Raw genomic sequence first — 23145 nt, 5'->3', positions numbered from 1 at the left:
TGTTTCTTCTTTGTTCCATAAATACACAGAACGTTTAATCGCTTTACCAAATATAGAAGAACTATTCTTTCTTCTATTCTGTCTTCTAATAATTTATAAATAGTGATGGATTAAAACCCATTCTTTCAATAGGAATGCAAAAAAGGCAAAGTGGGATAAATTATGGACACAATAGTTAGTATGCAAACACTGAAGTTGTGGAGGGACATAAGGAAGCCGCATCAGCTCTTTAAAAACCTTTTTGATGAAATCAAACTGAAACTGTCTCTAAGTTGGTGGTTCATCTCCTGTTCTATCCAATATGGGCCAAGAAGAATTGCTAGTATTTATGGAGACAAAAAATAACCTTTCCGTCTGTAAAGTTTATTTGTCCAGAATAATGTGGTTAAATGACAAGACTATACAAGGAAGGATGCAAGGCCTGTATCTTTAATATGTATTTTGTAATAATTTGGGATTTCAAAGGCTCTCAGCATTAACAAAAACATAAAAATAAACAGTTGTGCTGCCTGCTGTTGGCAAAAGGTGAGTGACAAGTGCACCCTATTTAATACACAACATTTCTACAAAGGACTTGGCACAGTCGAGATTCAAAACAAGTCTTCACATATGCACGCTCTACCAAGCTGACTTAATCTGTCTTCAGCACTCAGAAGGTCCTCCTCACCACCATCTTTGCTGCCTGGTGAAGACAGTAAAGAGGACAAGAGAGACCCCTTTCCCTTTTTAATTTCCTTTTCTCCATGTGGTGAAGACATGCAGGTTAGAGGAGTCTCTCAAGCTTTCCAGGCTTCCCAGCTGGGGGATACTGCAATGGCTCCGAAATGACGGCGGGGCCTCCTTCAAAAGAGCATACTACCTCTATGTGATGGGCAACATGGCATAGCTGGCCTTATGACTCCTTCATGATCCTCCCAGGCTACTCCAAAAAGTGATGGCCTCACATGGCCGAAAACACGACTTGACGGTATATACCACGGTTATCTCATCTCATCTAATTGCATGTTCTCCATATTCTTTTTAATATTTAAAAAGCCAAACCAATATTCTAAACTCTTGTCCTCATTAGTAAATCGAGTACTATACATTACATACACCATTTATCAATACCTTTTCCTTTACCCTTGAAGTGTAGCTACGTATTCTTTCATTCTTACATTAGGAGAAAATTTAATAGTAGCATCTGACTTGCTTAATGTACCTTCAGCAGTACTTTATTCACTGCTTACCTAAAACTAGAGTCAGTAATCTTTTTTCTTACCCTAGTAAGTTTTTCTATTTTTACTATTTTTCAATCCTTTGTCTTTAGTTCTATGTTTAAAAGGTGTGACCAGAATTGAATGCCACTAGTAATATGAAGGGATCCCGATTTAAATAATAGTTTCCTCTAGTTTACCATCAGGAGTGACTACTACATAGTCTAATTTCAACTCCTCTGACTCACAGGCCCTTTGATTTGTTTTCATCTAAAGCCTAACAATGTCAGCTAGACTAAAATTTTCTATTCCTCAGGACTAAGGATACCTGCCACTGGCAGAATGGAAAGAACCAATCAATAACTGATCCCCCATAACCGCATAAGACCTGTATGTACAAGTATAATACTGTAGTATTCTAAATCCCTATTTTACATATCTTTGCATTTCACTGTGGGTTAGGGGCAAGGCATCAGTGGTGTGCTGAGGTCTTTACCCAGCCGTCGTCCTGTATGACTAGAGTAAACACATAAATTATGTGCATATATACTTCAAGTTATTTATCTCATGCAGAGCACACCACCTTGCCCTTTGCAAACCTGAACATCCCCTGCCACTGCTGCCCAGTTAGCAAAGCCTCTCTGAAACTGTTCACATGGCCAACCACAGCAATATGTGCCATTGGCAGATTTGGGGATTACGGTGTTGACATCTCTTTCGAGGGATTCCACTATCGAAACTTCCATGACAAAACCTGCACTTTTATGACAGAAACTACATATTTCTATTCACATTCTTATTTTTCCATCTCTGAACAACTGCCTCACTCATAGAACTATTTCTTCCTCACTCCATGACTTATTTTTATCAGCAGCCCTTTTAAATTACTTTACCAAACTACTTCAAGTCCAAACCAATTATGTAAGTTGGCTTGTTTACACAGTTATTTTATTATTTTTGCACGTTCAAGAAATAAAGTTCTATGTTCCCAACGCATATGGCAAAACTCTGGATATTGTACCATTTGTTACAGCCATGTTTTTCAGATATCGAAGCCACGCCTATTTGTAACTACAGTGTCATGTACAGGTAGGCGGTTCATAACTCTATTTCAGTGTTCCAAAACAACGTTCCAGTGAGATCAGACAATTTCAGAATTCCTTCCCAAACCAGAGCCCTCTAACGCTTCCAGGACTTCCACTCCACCCTGAGCACGATGGAAGTTATTAATCATTGCTTCAGAGTTATTGGATGTTGTCCTCAGCCAGAGGAGCCCTTTTATATTTGTTTCAAAGCCTGGACTGTGTCTCCCAAACTTGCATGTAGATTAACTGAATGTCTGTCTCATTTCCTAGGGGTGTCAATAAAACTGCTTTTCTTGTTCTTATTCCATCTTGCTATATGCAGTGTTTATTGGTTGCCCTGACTCCTCTACTGAGACAAAGCAGGGTGCTGAGTGCCAGTTATGAAAATGTGTCAAATGGATTTTTTTTTTTTAATTTTATCCCCCCAAAATGCAGATGTTGTTCTAAATACATTTAACTATTATTCCTCCCCTTAAATCTACTACATAATTCTGGATGTCTCTCATGAAATAAAATTCAAAATTATAGCAGGCTGACTAATGTTCCTCTCTCCTTCCTAAAAGGCAAACAGGCTATGCTTTAATTCCTTTTAATCATTTTTCCCCCCTCTGATCACAGAATCTAAGTCCATGGCTTCCTCCACTTCTTCCTTCTTTTCTACTTCTCCTTACTGCAAAGTCCCATAGAATAGGTGTATCCTCTGAAGTACTGGTCCAAGATCTGACCCCAGGTACAACAGCATAAATCAAAAGCGCCTCCGCACAGCTCAGCCAAGTCACGATTCTATGTTGCACAAACACGTCCTGTAGCAGGAGGCTCTGGCCACAGTGATCTTCTTGTAACAGAACAACCGTGGCATACCTTTTACCTAGCTGCTGATGGATTCCTTCTCTCTGGCCCCTGCTAATAATATTTCAAAGAACAATTTGAGAAGCACTGTCTTATTTGATAAAACCTGGGGTTTTTTGCAAATCTCTTGCTTTGCAGCAGTATCCATGCCATCGATAGGGAACTATCATCAACTCAGATTCCAAGAAAGCCATTGTCTTTCATAGGAAGTGGGTAACACAGCTCTTGTTCTTTCAAATGAGAGAAATTCGTGTCGGTTATTTAGATGAGCATTCCTACAACAGTATTTCAAGATGATCCTACTGCCATTATTTATTAGAATAAGGGAACTTGGCAATATTTTACTGGTGCTCACATACCACCACAAACTTTATTTTTAGGCGATCACCTGTTTTTTTGCTGTGCCAAGAGAGAATACTGACTACACTGACTTGCTCATTAGCTCCTAAAATGCCAGCTATACAAGTATTTTATAAAACCAAGTATTAAGGAGCTTTTCCTTCCCCTCAGATGGGTAAGAGGCAACACAGTATCAGAAGAGACTGGCAGAATTTAGTAAGCACCACTCACCTAAACAATGCAAAGTGTTGCCAAGATTTTCTGGGGCTTCAGTTTTCAGCTTTACTGGTGTTGGATATTTTTTATCTATTAATGGCTGCTTTTCAGTCAGGGTCCTCCTTGTGTCTGGTTTCTTTTTCTTTGTAGCTCTGAGAGGCTCAGCTAACATTCGTACTTCTCTGGGAAAAGCTGTGAGCACCTGTATGGCTCCGGCTTTTATCTTAGCTTCCAGTCCCTCTTCGGTGCCGAATTCATCTGTTTGTGAAATTTTGTAAAGAGGTAACACATGGAGCTGTTCATCGCTTGGAATCACCCCCACTCTCCGGTTATCTTCCTTCGTTAATGTACAGACCTGGCAAGAACAGAAAAATTTACAAATACAACCACAGACATAAAATACAAAAGTTATTTAAATATTTAAGCAGTCATCCTAGACTTCATTGTTTTCTCATAGTTTATGGCCTCACTGCTATGGGTCTTTCAAATGCAAACATCTGAACAAATATTTTATTTGATTAATGATGATGCAGAAAAATTATTTGCACTTGAAGAATAAGATCAAGACCCATGTCTTGGACAGGAAAAAATGAAACTTTGGCTCAACTTGCACTATCCACAAATATATGCCAACCTTGGTAAATAATCTGAGCTGTAAATATACTGTAAATTCCTAAGCATTCAGATTTTTTTTTTGTTTTTATACATATTTGATGTTCAAATTCATTTTTAAGGACTAAAAAATATGAAAAAAGAAAATACTATTTTTGGATCAAACAAGAAGTTTTTATGACATGGAACTGGTTTTGTTTTTTGTTTTGGCTGGCAAATGGAAAAAAAACCAAAAACAAACAGTTACTCATACTGCTCTGTATTCTTAGCAATCTCAGCTCTAACTCCCTTCCTCCCGCCTTATACACACTTTCTGAAATTCACACCCTTCCCCAACTCTGACTGCCTGCTGTAGTTAAGTCATGAGACCCAGCAAATGTTTGGTTTCTCTTAGATCACTGGCCTACTTTCTCTTATTAAATTATCTGTTGTGAGATACTGGAGCTGAGAGGAGAATGCTGGTTAGATCCAGTTTGATAAGGGCACATCAGAAATGTGGATAAATGTTCAAACTTATCGCAATGGTTTTCTTATAATTTTTCTGAATTACTGCTGAACCTTTGCAGTACTTACAATTTTCAGCATTTCTAGAGTTCTGGCCATTATTAATCCTAACCCTTCACCCTAAATGAAGCGCTAAAATCAGCAGTATGCTTCCTGGTTTTGTTCTGTGCTTTCCAAGGGATGGCGACAGTTTTACACGTACAAGCGAGTGTACAAATAGTCACGCCATTTATAGTGTTATTGATTACATTCATAAAAGACTACTGTTTTTCACAACAATACACTACATCGCTAGAAAGCCATGCATTAATATCATGGCTTAGTTAAGCTGCTGTTTCACAGGGAGTTACTAACTACACACATACAGGAATTTGAGCGCCTTCCAAGGATGAGATGATACTCCCTAAACGGAAACGTTATCATTCCATCATTGTGTAGGCTGAATGTGATGCCTATCATAAACAGTTAATCCAGTTTCTCAGAATCTTGTCACCATGCCTAGCATTCCAGGGGAGAAGAATAATATTATTATTTGGGGGGACACACACACCAAACATTTTTGATTTTACAGCACAGCTTTCACATAAAGGCATCACACAATTATTTCTAGAATAATAAAATTACAGAATCACAAACTAAGAATCCTAAATCAATAAGGTGGTGGTAAGGGCTTTATAAATAGCTATATGCAAAGCTTGACAGTTGCAGAGCAGCAAAAGGAGAAAAATTGAGGGGCAGAGACAAAGGAGAAGAGCTTTTCAGCTGGCATTTTGAAAGGATCGAGAGAAGGGTTCTTAAGAAGGCAAAGTGAAGGGGCAATTAGAAGCTGATGAGTAGCGTTTACTGATCTGCTTGCTCCATGCGTACTTACCTCTACTGGGCAGCCTTTGGACTACGAGGAAGATTTAGAAAAAACAACAAGTTGTTCCATGAGCAGTGAGTGACGCCTGGTTCCCTCCCTATGGACTTCTCCATCCCCGCACTCCCACGTGCCCAACCCCAGCACCGTTATCCCTGCTCCCACCTCGGAAGCAGGGCCTGGCTGAAACTCCGTGCCTCCTGGCTACCAGGCCAGCGCGTGCACCCAGGGCTGCAGCTGTGAGGACCCTGCTGCCTCCTCGGTGGAGGAGCTAACCTGGATCCGTCTCCCCCACTCAACAGTGAAATTTCACAACTTGGAACAAACGGTTAAAATCTCCAAAGATGATTCAGTTTCTGCAGAGTTCAGTGAAATCTGGTTGAACTTTGCCAGCAGATTCAAAGTTATTCAGGAAGGGTGAAAGAGGGTAGGGCGTACAGAGGGCACAATGACGTATGACTCGTTCTTAGAAAGCCCAACACATCCTCCCCTTCTACATTAAAAACAAAAGCAGTACTGAAATAAGCATGAAGGGGCCTAGCTCTCACTTGTTCTCATCAGAAACAGAAAGATTCTCACCTGGCTTTAAAAATATTCTGTCCGACCTGTATGTGTCTGGACCGATGCACTAGTCTGAAAACTGTCCAAATCTTGAAGATTCAAGCCACAATCTTGCTTATTTTGAAAATTGAGACCCTCATCCAATTTACAGTTTTAAATTTTCACGTGTTTTACCAGACACTTTCATTGAAAACTGATCTTGTACATTTATTCTTTTCTATAAAAAGATTTACTCTTAAAAAAGTATTAATCATCTTTCATCTGACTTACAATTAGGGAAAGGTAGATTAGCTCTACATTTTCACAATGCTTGGCCTCGGGGAAAGCATACAAGCAGAGACAAAAATCAAAGCTCATATTGGTTGAAGGAAGGCCTATTTTAAGCAAAAGTGAGTATTTGTCACTACCACAAAGCCAACACTCTCTTTAGAACAAGAAAGCTAAAGAACTGTTTTGAGGAACTAAAGATGAGGGCTGCAGTGTATTGGCAGAAGTATGTTGAAACTATAGTCAACTTCAACACAATATATTAGATACCGGGTTAAAACACCCAAAATTAAGAAATTCAGGTATATTAAAAGCTATGTTAAAAACCTGAAGACCAGTACACCTACAGCCTAAACACCATGACAACAAATTTAATGTGTATAAAATTTCGAGGTCCATGTCCCCCGTAATATATTTTAATATTAAAGGAAGGACACAATGGCAAGTGGATAACTGAAAAGTTAATGTTACGGGGAGACCAGCTATAAATTAAGGCCATACAGGTAAGCTAGCAATTTACAGGTGAAGTAGAATATCCACCAAATGAGAAACATCCATTTCAAAAGCCAGTCTAATATTCAAATCTGTGCAAAATATTCCATTAAGAAACTTAAAGAGAAGCTATCGCTGAGAAGTTAAAAGCAACGTTTTCCACTGGCACTGATACCGTGCTGCAAACTGACCAAAATTAAACCCGAACATGAGAAAATCATGGACTCTGTTAAAGCCCCTTTACACAGTGAAGCTGCATATCCTGCTACTCTAAATACTTTTTCCAGAACATGCAGCTAAATCATCAGGATGCTCAAAAGCCAAAGAAAATGTTGGCCAAGTGGTTTGTTTAGATTTCCAGTGTGCTTGGTGATCAAAACCATTGCCTATTCTGGGTTTAGTGATGTCATGGTAAAAGTTGCATATTTGTAAAACTTTATTTTTATTTCTTTTAAACTTAAAATGCACCCACTAACTCAGTGAAATTCCCTCCACAGATCTCCAGAGAAACATCTGTAGCCACACAGCTCCCAACGCATTATTGTTGGACTCTTTGATCTGCCTTTGTCCTCTTGAACTTCACACGTAGGAATGATGTAGCCTTTTCCACTATGTCATAAGAACAGATGTTTTAAATTCAAGTTTCAGCAAAGCAGTCAAACAGCCTTTGTAAACCTGAAAGATGGAATCAAGTTTCCTACACTCATCTTTCCTTTGCAGATGGAAAGCAGAGTGGGTGCCACTGGGGACTCCAAGGTGCTGCTGCATCAGAACAACGCTGCTTTGCCTTTACAGCCGGGACAAACTGTGTCATTTTATTGGCCTGTTAGACCCTGAACGAGCGTGCGTAAGTCTGAGAGCCAGAGAAAGGAACCCCAAACACATTTTCCTTTTGACCACTATATACACACATAGGAAGTGTCATCAGACAGCATTTCTGTACTGTATGCTGTAACGCAGGTATGGCACACAAAGCACTATCTGTGAGCTCGCGGGTTATAGAGTGAACTACTACTGTCTCTCCATTTTCACCATATAAAGAACAGTAACAAAAATCCTTCCTTTACAGCCCTGTGGGGTTTCTCTTTCCTCCTATTTGTTATAATCTGAACTACCAACTTAACCATCTAGTACTTCTGTAGCTCACAAAGCAAGCTGTGGGCATGGTCCTGGACACAGTCTAGCCACTCACAGAGACACTCTGTCATTTATTGCAAAGGCCTGGACCTATATGCAATGACTGGATGAGCTATAACTACAGAAATATAGTAAGTTATTGGAAGAGCTGAGGATTTTTTTTTTTTAAATAAATCAGGAAGAGTTTGTTGATGGATTGATGATTGGCACTACTTAGTTCTGCTGCCAATAATAAATTTTATATTGTAGCTGCCCTTGAAGCATAGATTTATCTTCTTTCCCTTCTTCCACAGTGCCTGCTACAGACTGTGTGGCACCAATGATCACATGTAATCGCAGCTGGTGTCTCTCCTTCCTCAACCCCAGCAGAAAGGGCAACGTGCCCCACAGGATGAGAAACAGCCATATACATGCTACAGAACTAGCGAAGTCGTCATTAACCATGTTGTTCCAGTCACTGTAAAACCCCGTAAGTCAGCGATTTAAACAGATTCATGCAGGTATGAAACATGTGATCCTTAGCAGCTAATCCAATAAAGAAACAAAAATACTTACATTTCACAGACTCCATTAATAACTATAAAGCTTTTATCTATGTGTTGCTCATTTAGCTTTGTATCCACAAGGAACACTGCACCCTAACACTGCAGTTGTAATGTACATCAATGGCCCTTAGGAGAACATTAAAAGATGACAAAAGAGTCTGAGTAAAAATGGATGGTATATTTATTGACTTAAAGGTTCTTAAAAAACTCAATTTGTAGGCAGAAGTTACTTTTGCTTCTTTCAGGTAAACACGTTAGTTTACACCTCTGTAGAACTGCCAAGTGTTTTCATTCTAGTACAGAGCAAACAGGGAATATTCATTTTTATTTTTAGCTTTTCTACTAAAAAGCAGCTCTGCTAAATTCAGGGTGTGATTCTTCTAGGCAGGAAAGATGTTCAGCTAATCAAGTCTCCCATGGCAATCCTCAATTTGTGTAAGTTAAGATGTACTATTCTATCCTGTATCTACAGAAGACACGTCAAAAGACTCCCCGCCCCTCACTAATAAAAATGACAGCCTCATTTATTTTCAGTCACATACAAATAATGCAGCTGATCATCAGAACATGCATACCCAGAAAAATACCAGAACGCTTTTCTGAAATTCTGGCAGAGGCAGAGTAAGGAAATGATTATTGGCAGCTCATTAGATAAGCTATTCCTTCAAGTGTACAGTAAACTCCATGCTTATCATTAAACTCATCTAAGTGTTTTGCTGAACTCATGTCTGTGTCTGGTTTAAATGATTTAAATAGCTTCTGTTTTTCCTTTAGTTTCGGTGCACTGTGCAGCATTTCTTTCATATTTGTGGTGAAAGTGATCCACCAACAACTGAAAGCAGAAAATGAAGAGGTGTCACTTATGCCTTCAGTAGTGGCGATAGAGCTGGCAGCATTCACAAATACCATCTTATAAGGTATTTATTTTAACCTTTTTAGTCTAGAGGAATTTCAAATTTTATAAATGAAGATTTTGTGTTGAAATAAGGAGGAAGGGAAGAAATCTTACCAACGCTAACGAGGTGCAAGATGACAAGTACACTTTGTACAGGCTTTAAACTGTGAGGTGTGACTACCATTTAAAAAAATCAAATAAACAAAATACAAGATAAAAATAGTAAATAAAGTTATGGATGTTTGAGGTTTGTAAGGCAGTGCAAATCATTCTCATTCTGCTTCTTACCACATTATCAGAAAACAGTCATCTATATGAAAGCTATCAACTCGGTTAGATGAATTACTTGCACATAGTACATTTTAACAGACAAAATATGTCATAGTTATGTAAATGACCCCTCCACCATTATTACCAGTGATTTATGAGAAATCATAATGTATTTTAAGCTATGTAGGTAGCCAAAGCAGCTTCTGGAACTAGATGGGAAGGCAGGAGGTGACCAGACAGATGCTAGAATCCACATGTAGTAATTTCTTTTTGTTTTCCTACCATTAGTTTTCCTATGTTATTGCCCGATTTGGTTATCTGCCAAAATTAACAACCTTCATTTTGATTATCATCGAACCGATCTAGATTGGAGAAAGCCCAGCATGTCCTATCACCCCGTTTGCAAACCAACAACATTGTTTGCTTTAGGCTTCCAATATGTACCACAGTAACTGTATACCCAGACAGACCAACACTCTCTGTGTCCTATCAATCACACCCACATCTACTCACTGTGAAGGCTGTATATAGATCATTAGGTAACTCTGAACTCTTATTTCACCTTCCAAATGCCCCAATTCAAGTATATAAATTGAGTGTTAATACTTGCAGTGATTTCCTATTTATATATAGCCCTTTGTTGCAAGTATATTAAAACAAAGAGAGATCAAATCTAAATAAAGAGAATGTCAGAATGTCAAACTCTGTATGAGTTAGCTATTTGATGAAAATCCAATTCCAAGGCATAGTTTGCAGCAGTTATAATGATTCAATAATGTTCTGCAAGACTGACAAGATTTGGCAGAACATGATAAGAAAGACAATGGTAAGTTCTGGCCTATACAACAACCTTACACGGGTCATAATTTTTCATGCTGCTTAGATTTGGAATTTCTTGCAAACACACCATGTACAATCTGTAGAAATAAAGTACCAACACCATCAAGGATAAGCTGAAGCTGAAATAACAACAGATGATTACAGACAAATGCATTTGTAGAACTATTCCCGAAATACATTCTTCAAAAAAAGGGCTAATTGTCCCTCCAGCTGCTTCTGGCCATAACTTATGACTTTTCTGGGATCCCATGTGGCAGAATGAGTAGCAGACTCAGTTTCCATTTCATTTTGTCTTTAAGTTAAGAGGCAAGGTAGCACTTAACAAAATATCACTATTTTCGGAATACCCAAATTAAATTTCGTTAAAAAGTATACCATGCAGTTTGTCATGAAAAGGAAGTCTCATTTTCAAATTTGGGATCTTTAAGAGGTTTGAATTCCTATGCTTCAAAAGCTTTGAAGGGACAGTACTTACACATGAGACTACTACTCATAACATCTTACTAATATTTTGCAAAGTATGCTTCCAGCATTTTCTTACAGAATATCCGCATGTAAGTAGAATTCAGTGCTAATCAAAAATATTTGTCTGTTCAGGACTGGCATTCCTGGTGAATTCCAAGACCTGCTTCTGTACTTTAAAGTAACAGACATTTGCCAACATCCAAGCACACAATTAATATTCAACAATTGTACCAGTCGTTTCACTGCTGTTACACACAAACGCTAAATGTTACGTATACCTTTGAATGCAACATTTTATTGAACCACAGCAACATAATTCTTCAATTTTCATCTCTGGATTTTTAAAAAGACCGTTTCTAGAGTAGGCAGAGATTTTAGATTTTTTTTTTCCCAGATATGCATCCTTTGATAGAGAAATTATTCTTGAGTGTTACCTCCACTGAGGTACAACAAGTCATCCCAGCTATTTAGAGCACTGCAATGCTCTAACTACTAAAAAACCCACATTGCCAGTTTTATTTTCTTTTCTCCTTTGTGCTTGTCTTTCTTCAAGAGTATGGTCTCAATTTCTAAAAGATCACTTAACTAAGTAATTCCCAACTGATTTTCTCACTAGCAATCCAGCAAGGTATTTGGTACAACGACCACACCAAAAAACCCCACACCTGTAGGTTTTCCTTTCATAGTGAGATTGAAAGATCTTAACAGTCACTTGATTCCACCATGATATCATACTCCCTACTTTCTGACTAGTAACTATACTAATGTGAAGCCTGGTAAGTGCACTGTGCAAGAAAAAGTCAATTTGATGAGAACTGAGCCTGGGGGAGGTAAATTAATAAAGAAACAGTTTGGTTTAGCTCTTCCTCTAGAGAAGTCTGTACAACTCCTCAGTTAGATAATTATTTGCCTTTGAACATCAAACCTTTACTGTGAGTAGCTTATCTGTCCTATGGCCAATCCTCTCCAAAGGGCCTGGATCTCTTAAAAGAATTAAGAGATTTTGTAGGAAGGGTCACTCCCGTATCTTTCTCAGTCTGTTCTGGAATAAGATGAACTTAGGTCCTCTGTCGATCAGTAATAAATATATGCAAACAACGTGGGAATTTATAAATGACAACATGCAGTTAATTTCATAATGCCTTAAAAAACTTCATGCAAATGTACCCACTAAATCAAGCAGCATTTTAAAAACACACAGGAATCACAACAGTAAACAGTACAAATGAGAAAATCCTATGTACATACCACAGTGCTTCCGTTGTGCATGTTATGTGTGTCCTTATGGGCATGGGCACAGAAATCTATGCAAGCTGTTACACCAGAGAAAGGCCTACCGTCCTTGGATCCAAGCCGACAGTCTGGGCCCATGTGTTCATTTTCCACCTAGAAGTAAAATAAACTACAGGTACTTGGGACTGAAAGTGAGCGACTTGGAACCCCACGAGCCACAACTGCACTGGTGACTGAATAAATGCAGCCCATAAGAATGACAGGAAAGCACATATTTTCCTGTGAAACATGCAACAGTTGTGACTGGACATCAACAAGATAATAGGCTCAGCCAGAGGCAAAATGTCTTTAAATAATAAAAACGTTTTATTTACAGTATTTTCTCTAAGCCCTTTACTTGTGCACAGCTCAGGGCATAACTCAACCATCAGCTGAAACAAAAAAAAGGTGCAGTATTTTTAAAACTAGCCAAATGAAGCAACCACTGTAAGTAAGCACAGGGATTCACCACATCTGCGAGGTCCGCGGCTTCTACCCATGAACATGCTTTGGGGTTTCATCTTGTTTTCAAACTATGCTGCTTGTTCAGAGCTACAGCCACGCTAGTGGAATGTCACAGACCTACCTGGTTCTGGAAAGCTTCAGGAGCAAGCTTTTTATAAAGCGGAGCCACGTCAGTTGCTAAAGTTTGCAAATTATTTTCAAGAAGTTCCTCCTGCAGAGAAAGACAACATTCAGAGCGCTGTAGTTTGCTTTCAAAGAATCTAATCCAGTTTAGATATGCCTGACAAGTCAGCAAAGCTAAGGAAGTCCACCTCTATCTTAAATTTTATTAACCTGACTTCTGTTTTGGTGCCTTTTGTCATCAACCATAAATAAGCCTACTTTTGCATGACTAAAATACCAAAATTGTTAAATGGAAGTCAACCAAATAACAATGGAAGGTATCTGCTAGGGTAAAGAAACCCAATACACAAGGAACTGATTTTTGCATCATTTCCTTCTTCTGACACATAGACAGTGGAGGAATGAGGTATGCTCAACACAAAATAGAGAAGTAACATCCAGAAGAGAAAAATTATATCACGTGCTGAGTGAAGATGGAACCCCAGGTCTTCTTTTAGTGGTTTGCTTATGGGGCCTTAATTTATGTCAGTACAGGTCTGCTGAAAGAATCCCAGGTTTCCATTCTCTTTTTCTTTTAATTGTATGAGTAACTCGCCAATAGCATTTAACATTAATTTCAGCTCTTAGGGGAAGGGGGAGGTTTCTAACATTGCAACAGAATTCTTATTAGGAACATTCAATAAATATTTTGGGTTTTGGAGGTGCAAAACTCAGGACTTTATGGAAATATCTATTAGATTAGGAAGTAATATTCCTTTCCTTGAGGTAAGCTGTATAAACATGGAGATAGCTAGGTGGGCTTCTATGGCAGTGTGACATTTAAACTTTTGTTTATAGAAACAATCCCTAAATTCTTTTCCTAAATTTTTGCTTTTCCAGGAAAATCACTGACCAACTGGGAAAGAAAAGGGTGGTGACATACTCCCTACTTTGTTTTCCTCCAAGGGCCAGGCTTTGACAGACAACTGCAGCTTCAGTTTTGCATGCTGTATAGTGGCAAAAAATAACAGCTTACTTTATTTTGTTCAAAAAAATCCAAACCAAAACAAACACCACCACTTATCACCATATATTGTAAACACCAATGTATATAAACATACAAGGATACTTTCACATTTTTCAATGTGATCTTGCATTACAAAACGACACCGTGTTTTTAACTCAGACTACAGCCAGTTTATTAACTGTTGAGCACTACCACAAGTTTTTCTGAACTGCATGGAAGGTAATGCATCCTTAATTATCCATCCTATGTACTATTCTTACCTAGATGTATTACACCCTTAACCTCATCTCACTCTATCCAGTACTTCAAATGATCCAAGTCTTTCTGGACTTCGAACTATCTTCTTCTTAATTCGCTATACCTCCTAGCTTTATGTCATCTGCAAAATCATCAATATCCAATATTTAGCTAAAAGAAGTATCTGCTAGAAAAATTAATGACAAAACCAAATGAAGAGAAAAATTATTTACTACTTTGAGACGCACTGACAACCTGCACACACACCACAACTGCCCAAGCACCACTGTCGCCTACAGCTGGAGGTTTTTGCATGGTGGCAGCCTAAGGGTGCACACACTTCCCTCGCAGGCAAACACAGTTATGGAGTGCCTGTGTGCTGTGCAACCCTCATCCCCTCTCAGCTGCAGAATCCAAAGAGGCTTTAAAACAACTTCAATGGAAAAGAAGAAATGAGGGAATGCACTTTTAGATCACAAATCTAGAAAATGTCCTGGTTCAGTATCTTCTCTTTTAGGCAATGGCTGTTGCCCTGTGGTAGAAGGCATTCTCCTGCAAAAACCTGCAGGTTACCTGTCAAGTGAACAGGCTGTGCCAGACAGCTCTCATGAGGAGGGTATCATTTCCAGGTGCTGCTGTGAATGCTGTCGTGCTTGACTAAGTGTCCGAACAGGGCTCAGGGTGGCCGTTTCACAGACTTGGAGGAAGTGATGCCACCATCAGAGCTTGCAGTCTCACGGAGTGTATTCTGACAACAGACAGACCTCTTGGAGCTGTCTTGTAAGAGATCTGGCACAGCCTAATATTTCATTACATAGTACCTATGAAGGTTGCCACCTTTGCTGATTCCCCAGAGAAAACACATGCACAGAATGCTCCATGTGTAGCATTACACAGGGGGACACCCTAAAACCACAGGATCACAGAAAATGGAAAAGGACAAGGAGAAGGAACAGGATTCCTAAAATGAAAGAATGCCCAATACATACATTTTTCTATAAACTGAAAATTTGTAAAATAAATTCCCTCTTGAGACAAGCAGGGCTATTTTCAGCTTGTACTGCCTTAGTCATGTATTCAGTGAGAAGAAGGGCACAAGGGCTGTGCACACTCTGTTCTGCTGAGGCAGAATTTCCCCACTTCAATACCCACCATGCGAGTGGACAGCACAACTCAGAGGAGATTGAGGGTTTTGCATTCATGCACATATGCATAAAAGATGCTTCATCAACCCTTTCAGGAAAAAATTAGGACTTGGGAGGAATATTTAGCTCCAGTGAGTCAACTGACATCTCTCTCTTCCAAGAAATAATGTTTAACATTGTGTGTACATACGCACGTGTACACTACACATTAAAAAATGCAAGAATACCTCTGTTACTGTCTGGACTTCAACCAGCTGGGTCTTTTCTGTAGCTGGTAGCAGTGGAGTTCAGGAGCCAAGGATTATCAGCAGGGTAACCCAAATGGAGAACTAGGTAACTGACTGCTATACTATAGTATATCTCTCTTACAGCATGCCAGATGTGCTAGTAAAGACATGATACTTTTATCTAGGAGTTCCACAGGGAAGTGGGGTTAGACACATCTACAGTCAGAACAAAAGGCACTTTAGAGTTACCCTGAGGAAGGTAAGTTCATCAGGCAGCGGTTATCAGTTTACAACATGTTTATTCCTTCTTCATGAAAATACTTCCAATGTAAAAAACAAGTTTGGTTGGTTTTTTTTTTAAGAGGTTCATTACTTCACATAATGCACCACTGTATTTTCTGTGCTATCTCAGCTTTATGTCATCACTAACACTCATAAGCAGCAATTACAGTATCATTTCACTGCATCATATCTTAGTGTATTCATTCCTTCAAGCGTGTTTAAAAAACATGCTGTCCACAGAAAAAACAGTTTATTCTAGGTGGCAGACAGAAGACCAGGTTGTCAGCTAGTCAGACAGCAGTGTGAAAGCAGTGCAACCCAAGGTACAACATTTTCTATGACAAGGCAAAAGGACTGAATCTCTGAGGTACAGGCTTGGTCCTTAGGAAAAACCTTTAGCTGTACTTTATACTGACAAAGAATTAACATTTCATACAGAGTTAGACAGTGGAGCCAAATATCCATACATAAAAGCATTTAAGGATAATTTTAGGGTATTTAAATACATAGTAAACAACGCTAAGTTTTCATACAGTGGAAGAATCATAAATACTACATTTACAAAACATTTAGTTGGGTGCCTGTGTGGTAAGCTATGCATACGTGTGTGAGAGAGAAGGGGTGGATATCTGTAGATTCCATTTCTAATTCTGAAAATCATCAGAATAAGTATTTGGAGGAAAAAACCAAACAAACAATAAAATAAATAAAATAAATCTTACTTGTTTAGGGTCATCAGTGAGAAGCCTAAATTTCCTGGGGTTTTTGCTTCTGGCAAACTTACAGCCATTGAAATACATACTCCATGAACAGCCAAATGAGAATGATGCTCCACAAGTTTCTGGATCAAGTCCTTGACATGCACAAGTACGACTATGAAAGGAAATAAAGACACATCAAGTCAGCTGACAACACGGCTCTTTTTTTTAGGTCAATCCTATAATATATAGCATAACAACAGAGGAATTTATAAAGTATATGGTTTAACCAGGTATTTTTTGTTAAGGAAATATTAATATGTAGAGGACAGACTTTTTCCCCCATAAAGACAGTCTCAACTCCCCAGAGTCCCACTTCTGGGAAATAAATACATAACACTCAGTTACAGCTATATAAATAATACCCATGTTACTTTGATTTTGACTTCTCCAGTTGGATAAAATTTTTATCCAAGAAAATACCACTGCTACTAAAGGTTACCCCTAAATCCAATAATTATTTTTTATGTGCGGCAATACCATTAGCTCCAAACTGATCCAACTTTCAAAGTGTAACACCTCTACTCAGCCCAGCCCTTTAAGAGCACAAGCATTAGATTCAGGTTGCTGTACAGCTATTAGAGTCTGTTAAATGTGGGCTACACAAAAATCAGCACAAAGGCAGCACTGCTACAGAGCCTGAGTTGCAATATATTATCTAGTCAATTAAACTAAATCCTCTCAGAGGCACAGAGAGGAAGATCCTAATTTTGAGTGTTCAATCTCTCATTTATTTAAAAAAGCCACATATCACCTTCTTAGCAGCTCTTTAGCATGGCCCTGTGTGGAAAGGGCACACTGACTGTCTTCAGGCAGCACGCACAAAGCCAGAAGTTCACTGCCACCCCTTTCCCTGGGTGTAGCATGTACAACTATCACTTACAGCCTGGTCTCTAGGAAAAGTCAGGAACTAAGTTTTTTATACTGAAATGACACCTAGTGGTTTGTAGTTTTAAATGAGCTTTTGTATAGTTATTTTATTAGTTGAACTATTGAATTCTCAAGTTATTTATTGCAGAACATTCAAAAGGCAACACAACAATAATTTACTATTAAAGTAACTTACTCTTCATTTAACGCACATCTACGGCTGGTGGGACAGCCGTATTTTCTGAGACTCTGCGTCAGTTCTTTGTACAGCGTATCAGCCAGGAGATGAGGGATCCCTTCCCAGGCCAGTATGAGAATCACGATGACAGCAGTTTGACAGTGGTGTCCTGCACGCTGACGTACCAAGCACAGCAACTTTTCCTCATCGCTACTTCTTCGTATCACCTGGAAGAATCATTTTGTTTATTCTTAGATAAGTGTAGGAAACATGTAATGCAATGCTCTTCTCTGGGACACATAAGGCCTTGAAGAGTAAGAAATACTGCTGCCCAGAGAGTCCCTCAGCAAGCAGGACTGGAACAGCATCACACACTGATCTCTGGTATAGAACATGATTTTGCATTGCCTTTTTACCTGTAAAAGAAATAGCAGTACATTTTACAGGAGGAGGAATATTTTAGATGTTCTACACAAACAATAAAGAATATGGATTAAGAGAAAAATAACTACTAGAAGGAAATAATAATCCTGAGACAACAGATCCACTGCAAACCTAACAGTTACCTTGAAAGTAATACTGAAAACATACTGCCAAAACCCAGAATGCAGGTACATAAAAGCACATCACAAAAACACATGTACACATGGGTTAGGATGGTTACCACAGTGACACGTCAGTACATAAAAAGGTTCCCACCTCACAAAGTAAGATGAGAAGAAGATGATGAAAATAAACTCCATTCTTATTGAAGGAAGTAATGAGATTTTTCAGAACATATCCCTAGAAAACCTACACAACAGAGTGCTGAAGTTTTTTACTAAACGGTATGATATACAAAGCAACCTTTGTCAACTTTATCCATGAAACAAAAAGACTAACACAATATGGAACCATACAATATACCACTGAACTAAAAAAAAAAAAAGCCAGGCAGTCCTACTCCCACATTAAAGCTAGGCAATACAAGAACACAATCTTTGAAAATATGTTTATCTATTCTTCAAACATATTTTAGCCAGCACAGCCTGTATGAGGCCTCCAACAAAGGTTAATTTCAAACATATTAGGCCTGGACCTTTCTCAGGCACTAGAGGCTAAATCCTCTTCCTCTGCTCTGCCATACATAGGATGGGGACCAGCAAGTCTCTCTTCCTCACTGTGTGCAGATGGCGAGCCCTTGCAGATATTCTCTGCCAGCTCTGTAGCGATACACTTGCTCAGGGCAAGCAGTCGGTCACCCTGGCTTTCCACCCAACACCCCCTCTTCGTCAGCAGAATTCCCATACATACGTTACTAGTCACGAACTATAAAAGCTGGAAGGCAATGGAGTTTCACCTACTCTTTCAATACCTCCAAATATCTGAGTTTTCACGCAGATTCCCTATTGGGCTGACGTCAAAGCTTCTTTGTTGCCAGATGTGCAGCTGTCATTCATATGTGACCCCTAGCCTGATCAGCTGTGAATATCTAAATTATTTGAACTCATTAAAAGCAGGGACCAAAGTACACTTGCAATTAATCTGCAAATGAAAAGGTTTTCAATGGCCGAACAGTTTCAGAGGGAATCTGTGCAGGCTTAGCAGGAAGAAGCAAGCTTAAAGTTACTTTGTGTCAAGAGAGTAAGTATCACCCTTCTAAAGTTAATCATACAGTCTTACAATCAGCCTTAAACTTCATGAGAAAACAAGCAAATGCATCCAAGATACCATTCCTCAAAAGGAGTCTTGGTTGTGACTGACCAACCAGTACAGTATTTTTTATAAAGAAGGAAAAATAATGCAACTCATTTACATTTGAGTGAGGTTTACAGAAAATCTATTATGGCTGATATACAATACAGGTTATTCATGTCAGTGTGAGTTTTACATTCCTGCGGCAGCACAGTTCCTTCAAGTCAGAAGGAGAGGAATTTAATTTTGTTACTCAGCATGAAGGGTGATGCTTTTACTCTTTTTTCTTTTTCTAGACTTCGTAACTTCAATAAAGAAATCTGGTACCTCTTAGTTTCTCAGTACATCAGGTTGCCCTTTCTGAGTTCTCATATAGTTTTAAACTGGAAATACACAGTCCAGGAAAAATGACAAACAGACAGGAAGGAAATCTATAGTTTCCTTTAAACTAACACCACACTCCCCTGGAGTTAAACATAGCTGGAGTTTGCTTCATTATGCATGCAGCAGAGAATGCAATACTCTTACTGGACCCAAAAACATTTTACAATCCATCATCTTTCAGGCCACAAAGGTAGATAATAGATTTATTAGTTGTCTGAATTTAATTTCTGTGGCTCTTAAGAGGTTACATCGTATGCTCATCTGACTACTGCAGCCAGAGTACTCCCATCCTTTCGTTAGCAGAGATAAGGCACTTTTCTCACCTGACTATTATGGTCTTAGAAGAGCGCAACTTGCACTGAAACAATCACGGTTCCTCCAGGCCTGCAGCCAGTGACACTGCAGACAGAGCTGGAGCCACGTTGCTTTCCCCATATAAACTGATGATGCCCCTTCATGTGCTATGGCTGACATTCTCAAAGCAGTAATAAACAGAGCCTCTCTTTCGTAATAATAATAAACCCACAGCAATACCAAGCTCAATATACAGAAAAGCACATTTGAGCAGGACAACTAAAAACTATGGAATAAATCCAGCCAACAGAAACACCATGTCATTCTTGATTTAACAATTTTTCTAGTAGGGGAAACAGCCACTGCAATTGTGGCAGTTTGGCTTGGTGAGTTCTTAGTTACATTAACACTCATGTAAGTCCATTCATTTCCAACTTGTCATTTGTTCTCCAGTGCCTGACTACATCAAATACATGTTTGAACTCTATAATAAGTTATATGTATATTGTATTATAAGTATAAATATATCAAGCAAAAGTAAAACTGATTGCCTTTGCTTTTGTTACTAAACTTGTGGTTATCTGAGTAATTAGTACTACAAGCTGTGTACCGCTTACCAAGATTTTGCCTGATGTGCTTACAGGTCAGATTTCTTACTGTTTTTTTAAGTAATGGACCTAATAAGGCTTTAGTTGACTGATCACTTCTAGAATTACTCTTTAGCTGTCTCCAGTTTGTTTCTTTATTTCTATTCCAGTTTCTGCAGCTTGAAATTACAGGGGATGGTTCCAAGATCTTTTCACCACTAAACATCCCCAAACCATACAGTGTTTTAACCAACTGCACCCCCACCTACTTTATGGAAACATCACACTTGTTAAATTCATAGAACAGCAACACTGCCTTAATGATGTCATCAGGAAAGCAGCATATATGAAATCTCAGCCTACACTTTAGTTCACTTTGTTCTTTTCAGCATGCACTTGTCAGTGTCCTCCTCAGTAAGGCAAACAGAATTAGTATACTGTCACAGCCACAGAGAATACGATAATAATGCAATTTATTAATCAATTCTTCATGCAATAATTTAAAAACATGTATTTATTTGCTATTGAAAGTTTGCAAACGTAATTCCCAGTGTACTTACTGTTTACCTATGAAACACTGGGATACCAAATATTAAGTTAAATATGCAACAAACAGAGCAAGTCGTGAATGTTTCCTCAGGCTGTGAACAATACACAAATCAGCTGGCAAATCTTGTGTCCAAAAATTGTTGGTACTACTCATGATTTCTGTGCTGTAGTTAACAACAGTGATACAGTAAATAATTTAATACCTCAGTTTGTTTAATTTTGGTCCCTACTGCATTTAAAAGGAATGAGAAAGTAAACATTTGTTAAGTGGTGGAACTTCAAAGCTAAGTTTTTAAAATGGGAAGAGAAAAACTTTTCCCCTACAATTACTTTTCCACAAAAAATAACCATGACTTCTTAGTGACTCACATAGAAAAATAATATGATGAACAAAACAAGCTTGTAATAAGTTTGTAAAGTAATGTCATATGGTCATCTTTTTGCAGGTATGTAGGGCCAGATTACCCCTGAACTCATTTTAGCAAGCACTAGCTGTTGTCAGTACTAAGTACCCATCAAAAGATAATTCATTAAAAATGAATTATCTGTTTCAGCTGCAACGCAGCACTTCTGGAAAGCAACAGACCTAACAAATTCCCCCATAATGCTTGACTGATACCTATCGGCCCCGTTCTGTGCTTACAATAACTGGGCATGAAGCTACATGCTACCCACTCCCTCACCTGTTTGTGAACATTACCATATTTAGGACAAAAGGAAAAACTGAAATGGGACACAACTCCTTCCAAACAGTTTTCTTACGCACACACATATTTGGACATACAATACCACAAGTATCATCCTTGTAGGTTGCTGATTTGGGCAGGATGCTCATTTATTTTGATCATTTTCAAAACCAAGTTTTGTACATCCCTTCTCTGCTGGAGTCAGGCACCCACCACTACCACTTTCTGTGCCATGCCTGTTCTGTGTTATTATGGCTACCCATGTGTCTTTGTTCATGTGTACATTTATAAGAAGGCAGCAATTCAAGTAATTTATTTTATTAGCAAGCCCAGATATTCTCAAATGGCAGAATCTGAGATTATGAGCAAGCCTTCAAGGTGAGCCACAGCCAGTCAGCTAGGACAGAAATACAATCAACAGCTATTATGGCAACATACCACAGATAAGCCTCTCTTTCTACAAGCCACAAAGGTAGAAGTTTACCCAATTTTCTTAACAGAAAGCATGAGCCAAAAGCTAGAGTCTATTTATTGAAGAGGTGCCATATGCAGCAGAATTTCCTCCAGCAATTTAGCAACAAGTTATGGGATAAACAAGAGGAAAAGTTAGTTCTTCACTCCCTCACATACAAGAAACAGAAAGGGAAGCTAAGAATTAAAGAATACAACAAGACGAGGTCAGAGGAGTGCACTGTCTAGCCTGATCCTGATCCTTAGAGTGACTAACAGCAGTTGCCTCGGGATGAGTAGTCAGGAAGGCACTCAGATGCAGAGATGCTTCTCAACAACCACCAGGCACCTTCCAGCCACTTGCCAGCAGCTCCCGCGGGGGACGTGCTCTCTCCCAGCTTTTGAAGGATTTGCCTTCTGTGCATCTGTCCACTCACTTCTAAATCTATGCAGCATTTTACCATCTGCTACATCTCCGGGCAAAACTTACTTCCAGACTATGTGAAAGAAGAAATGTTACCTTTTCTTTGTCCTGAGCTCGCCCCCTGCTAGTGCTCTGTAGTTTTGATATAGGATGACACTGTGAGTAATAGATTGCTATTCAGCTCTCCATGCCACCAAAGGCTTTAGAGACCCCTGCTTTCTCCCCTTCCCTCTCTGCTAGCCTGATGAGTGTACCTCTACCTGTCTTTCCCAGTTCTGCTGTGCTTTCTTGAGTTGGGGGACCAGAACCGGACAGTATTCAAGATTGGGGTGCAGCATGCTTTCTCACCAAGGCATAATTACGTTTCATGTTTTCTTTATTCCTCCCCAGTAATTCTCACCA

General features: G+C 39.0%; 1 protein-coding gene across 1 annotated transcript in view; it reads right to left on the bottom strand.

Moving 5' to 3' along the window:
* Positions 1 to 23145, bottom strand: part of TET1 (tet methylcytosine dioxygenase 1) — an 80093-nt gene that overhangs the window by 12065 nt on the left and 44883 nt on the right. The window contains exons 7-11 of the mRNA XM_075025335.1: positions 17714 to 17922; positions 16612 to 16762; positions 12991 to 13080; positions 12381 to 12518; positions 3701 to 4040 (exon numbers count right to left, since the gene is read on the bottom strand). Coding sequence (XP_074881436.1) covers positions 3701 to 4040; positions 12381 to 12518; positions 12991 to 13080; positions 16612 to 16762; positions 17714 to 17922 — 928 coding nt within the window. The remainder of the gene's footprint in view (positions 1 to 3700; positions 4041 to 12380; positions 12519 to 12990; positions 13081 to 16611; positions 16763 to 17713; positions 17923 to 23145) is intronic.

Source organism: Buteo buteo, chromosome 4 (assembly GCF_964188355.1).
Source record: "Buteo buteo chromosome 4, bButBut1.hap1.1, whole genome shotgun sequence".
NCBI lineage: Eukaryota > Metazoa > Chordata > Aves > Accipitriformes > Accipitridae > Buteo > Buteo buteo.
This window is presented reverse-complemented; position numbering and strand designations above follow the sequence as displayed.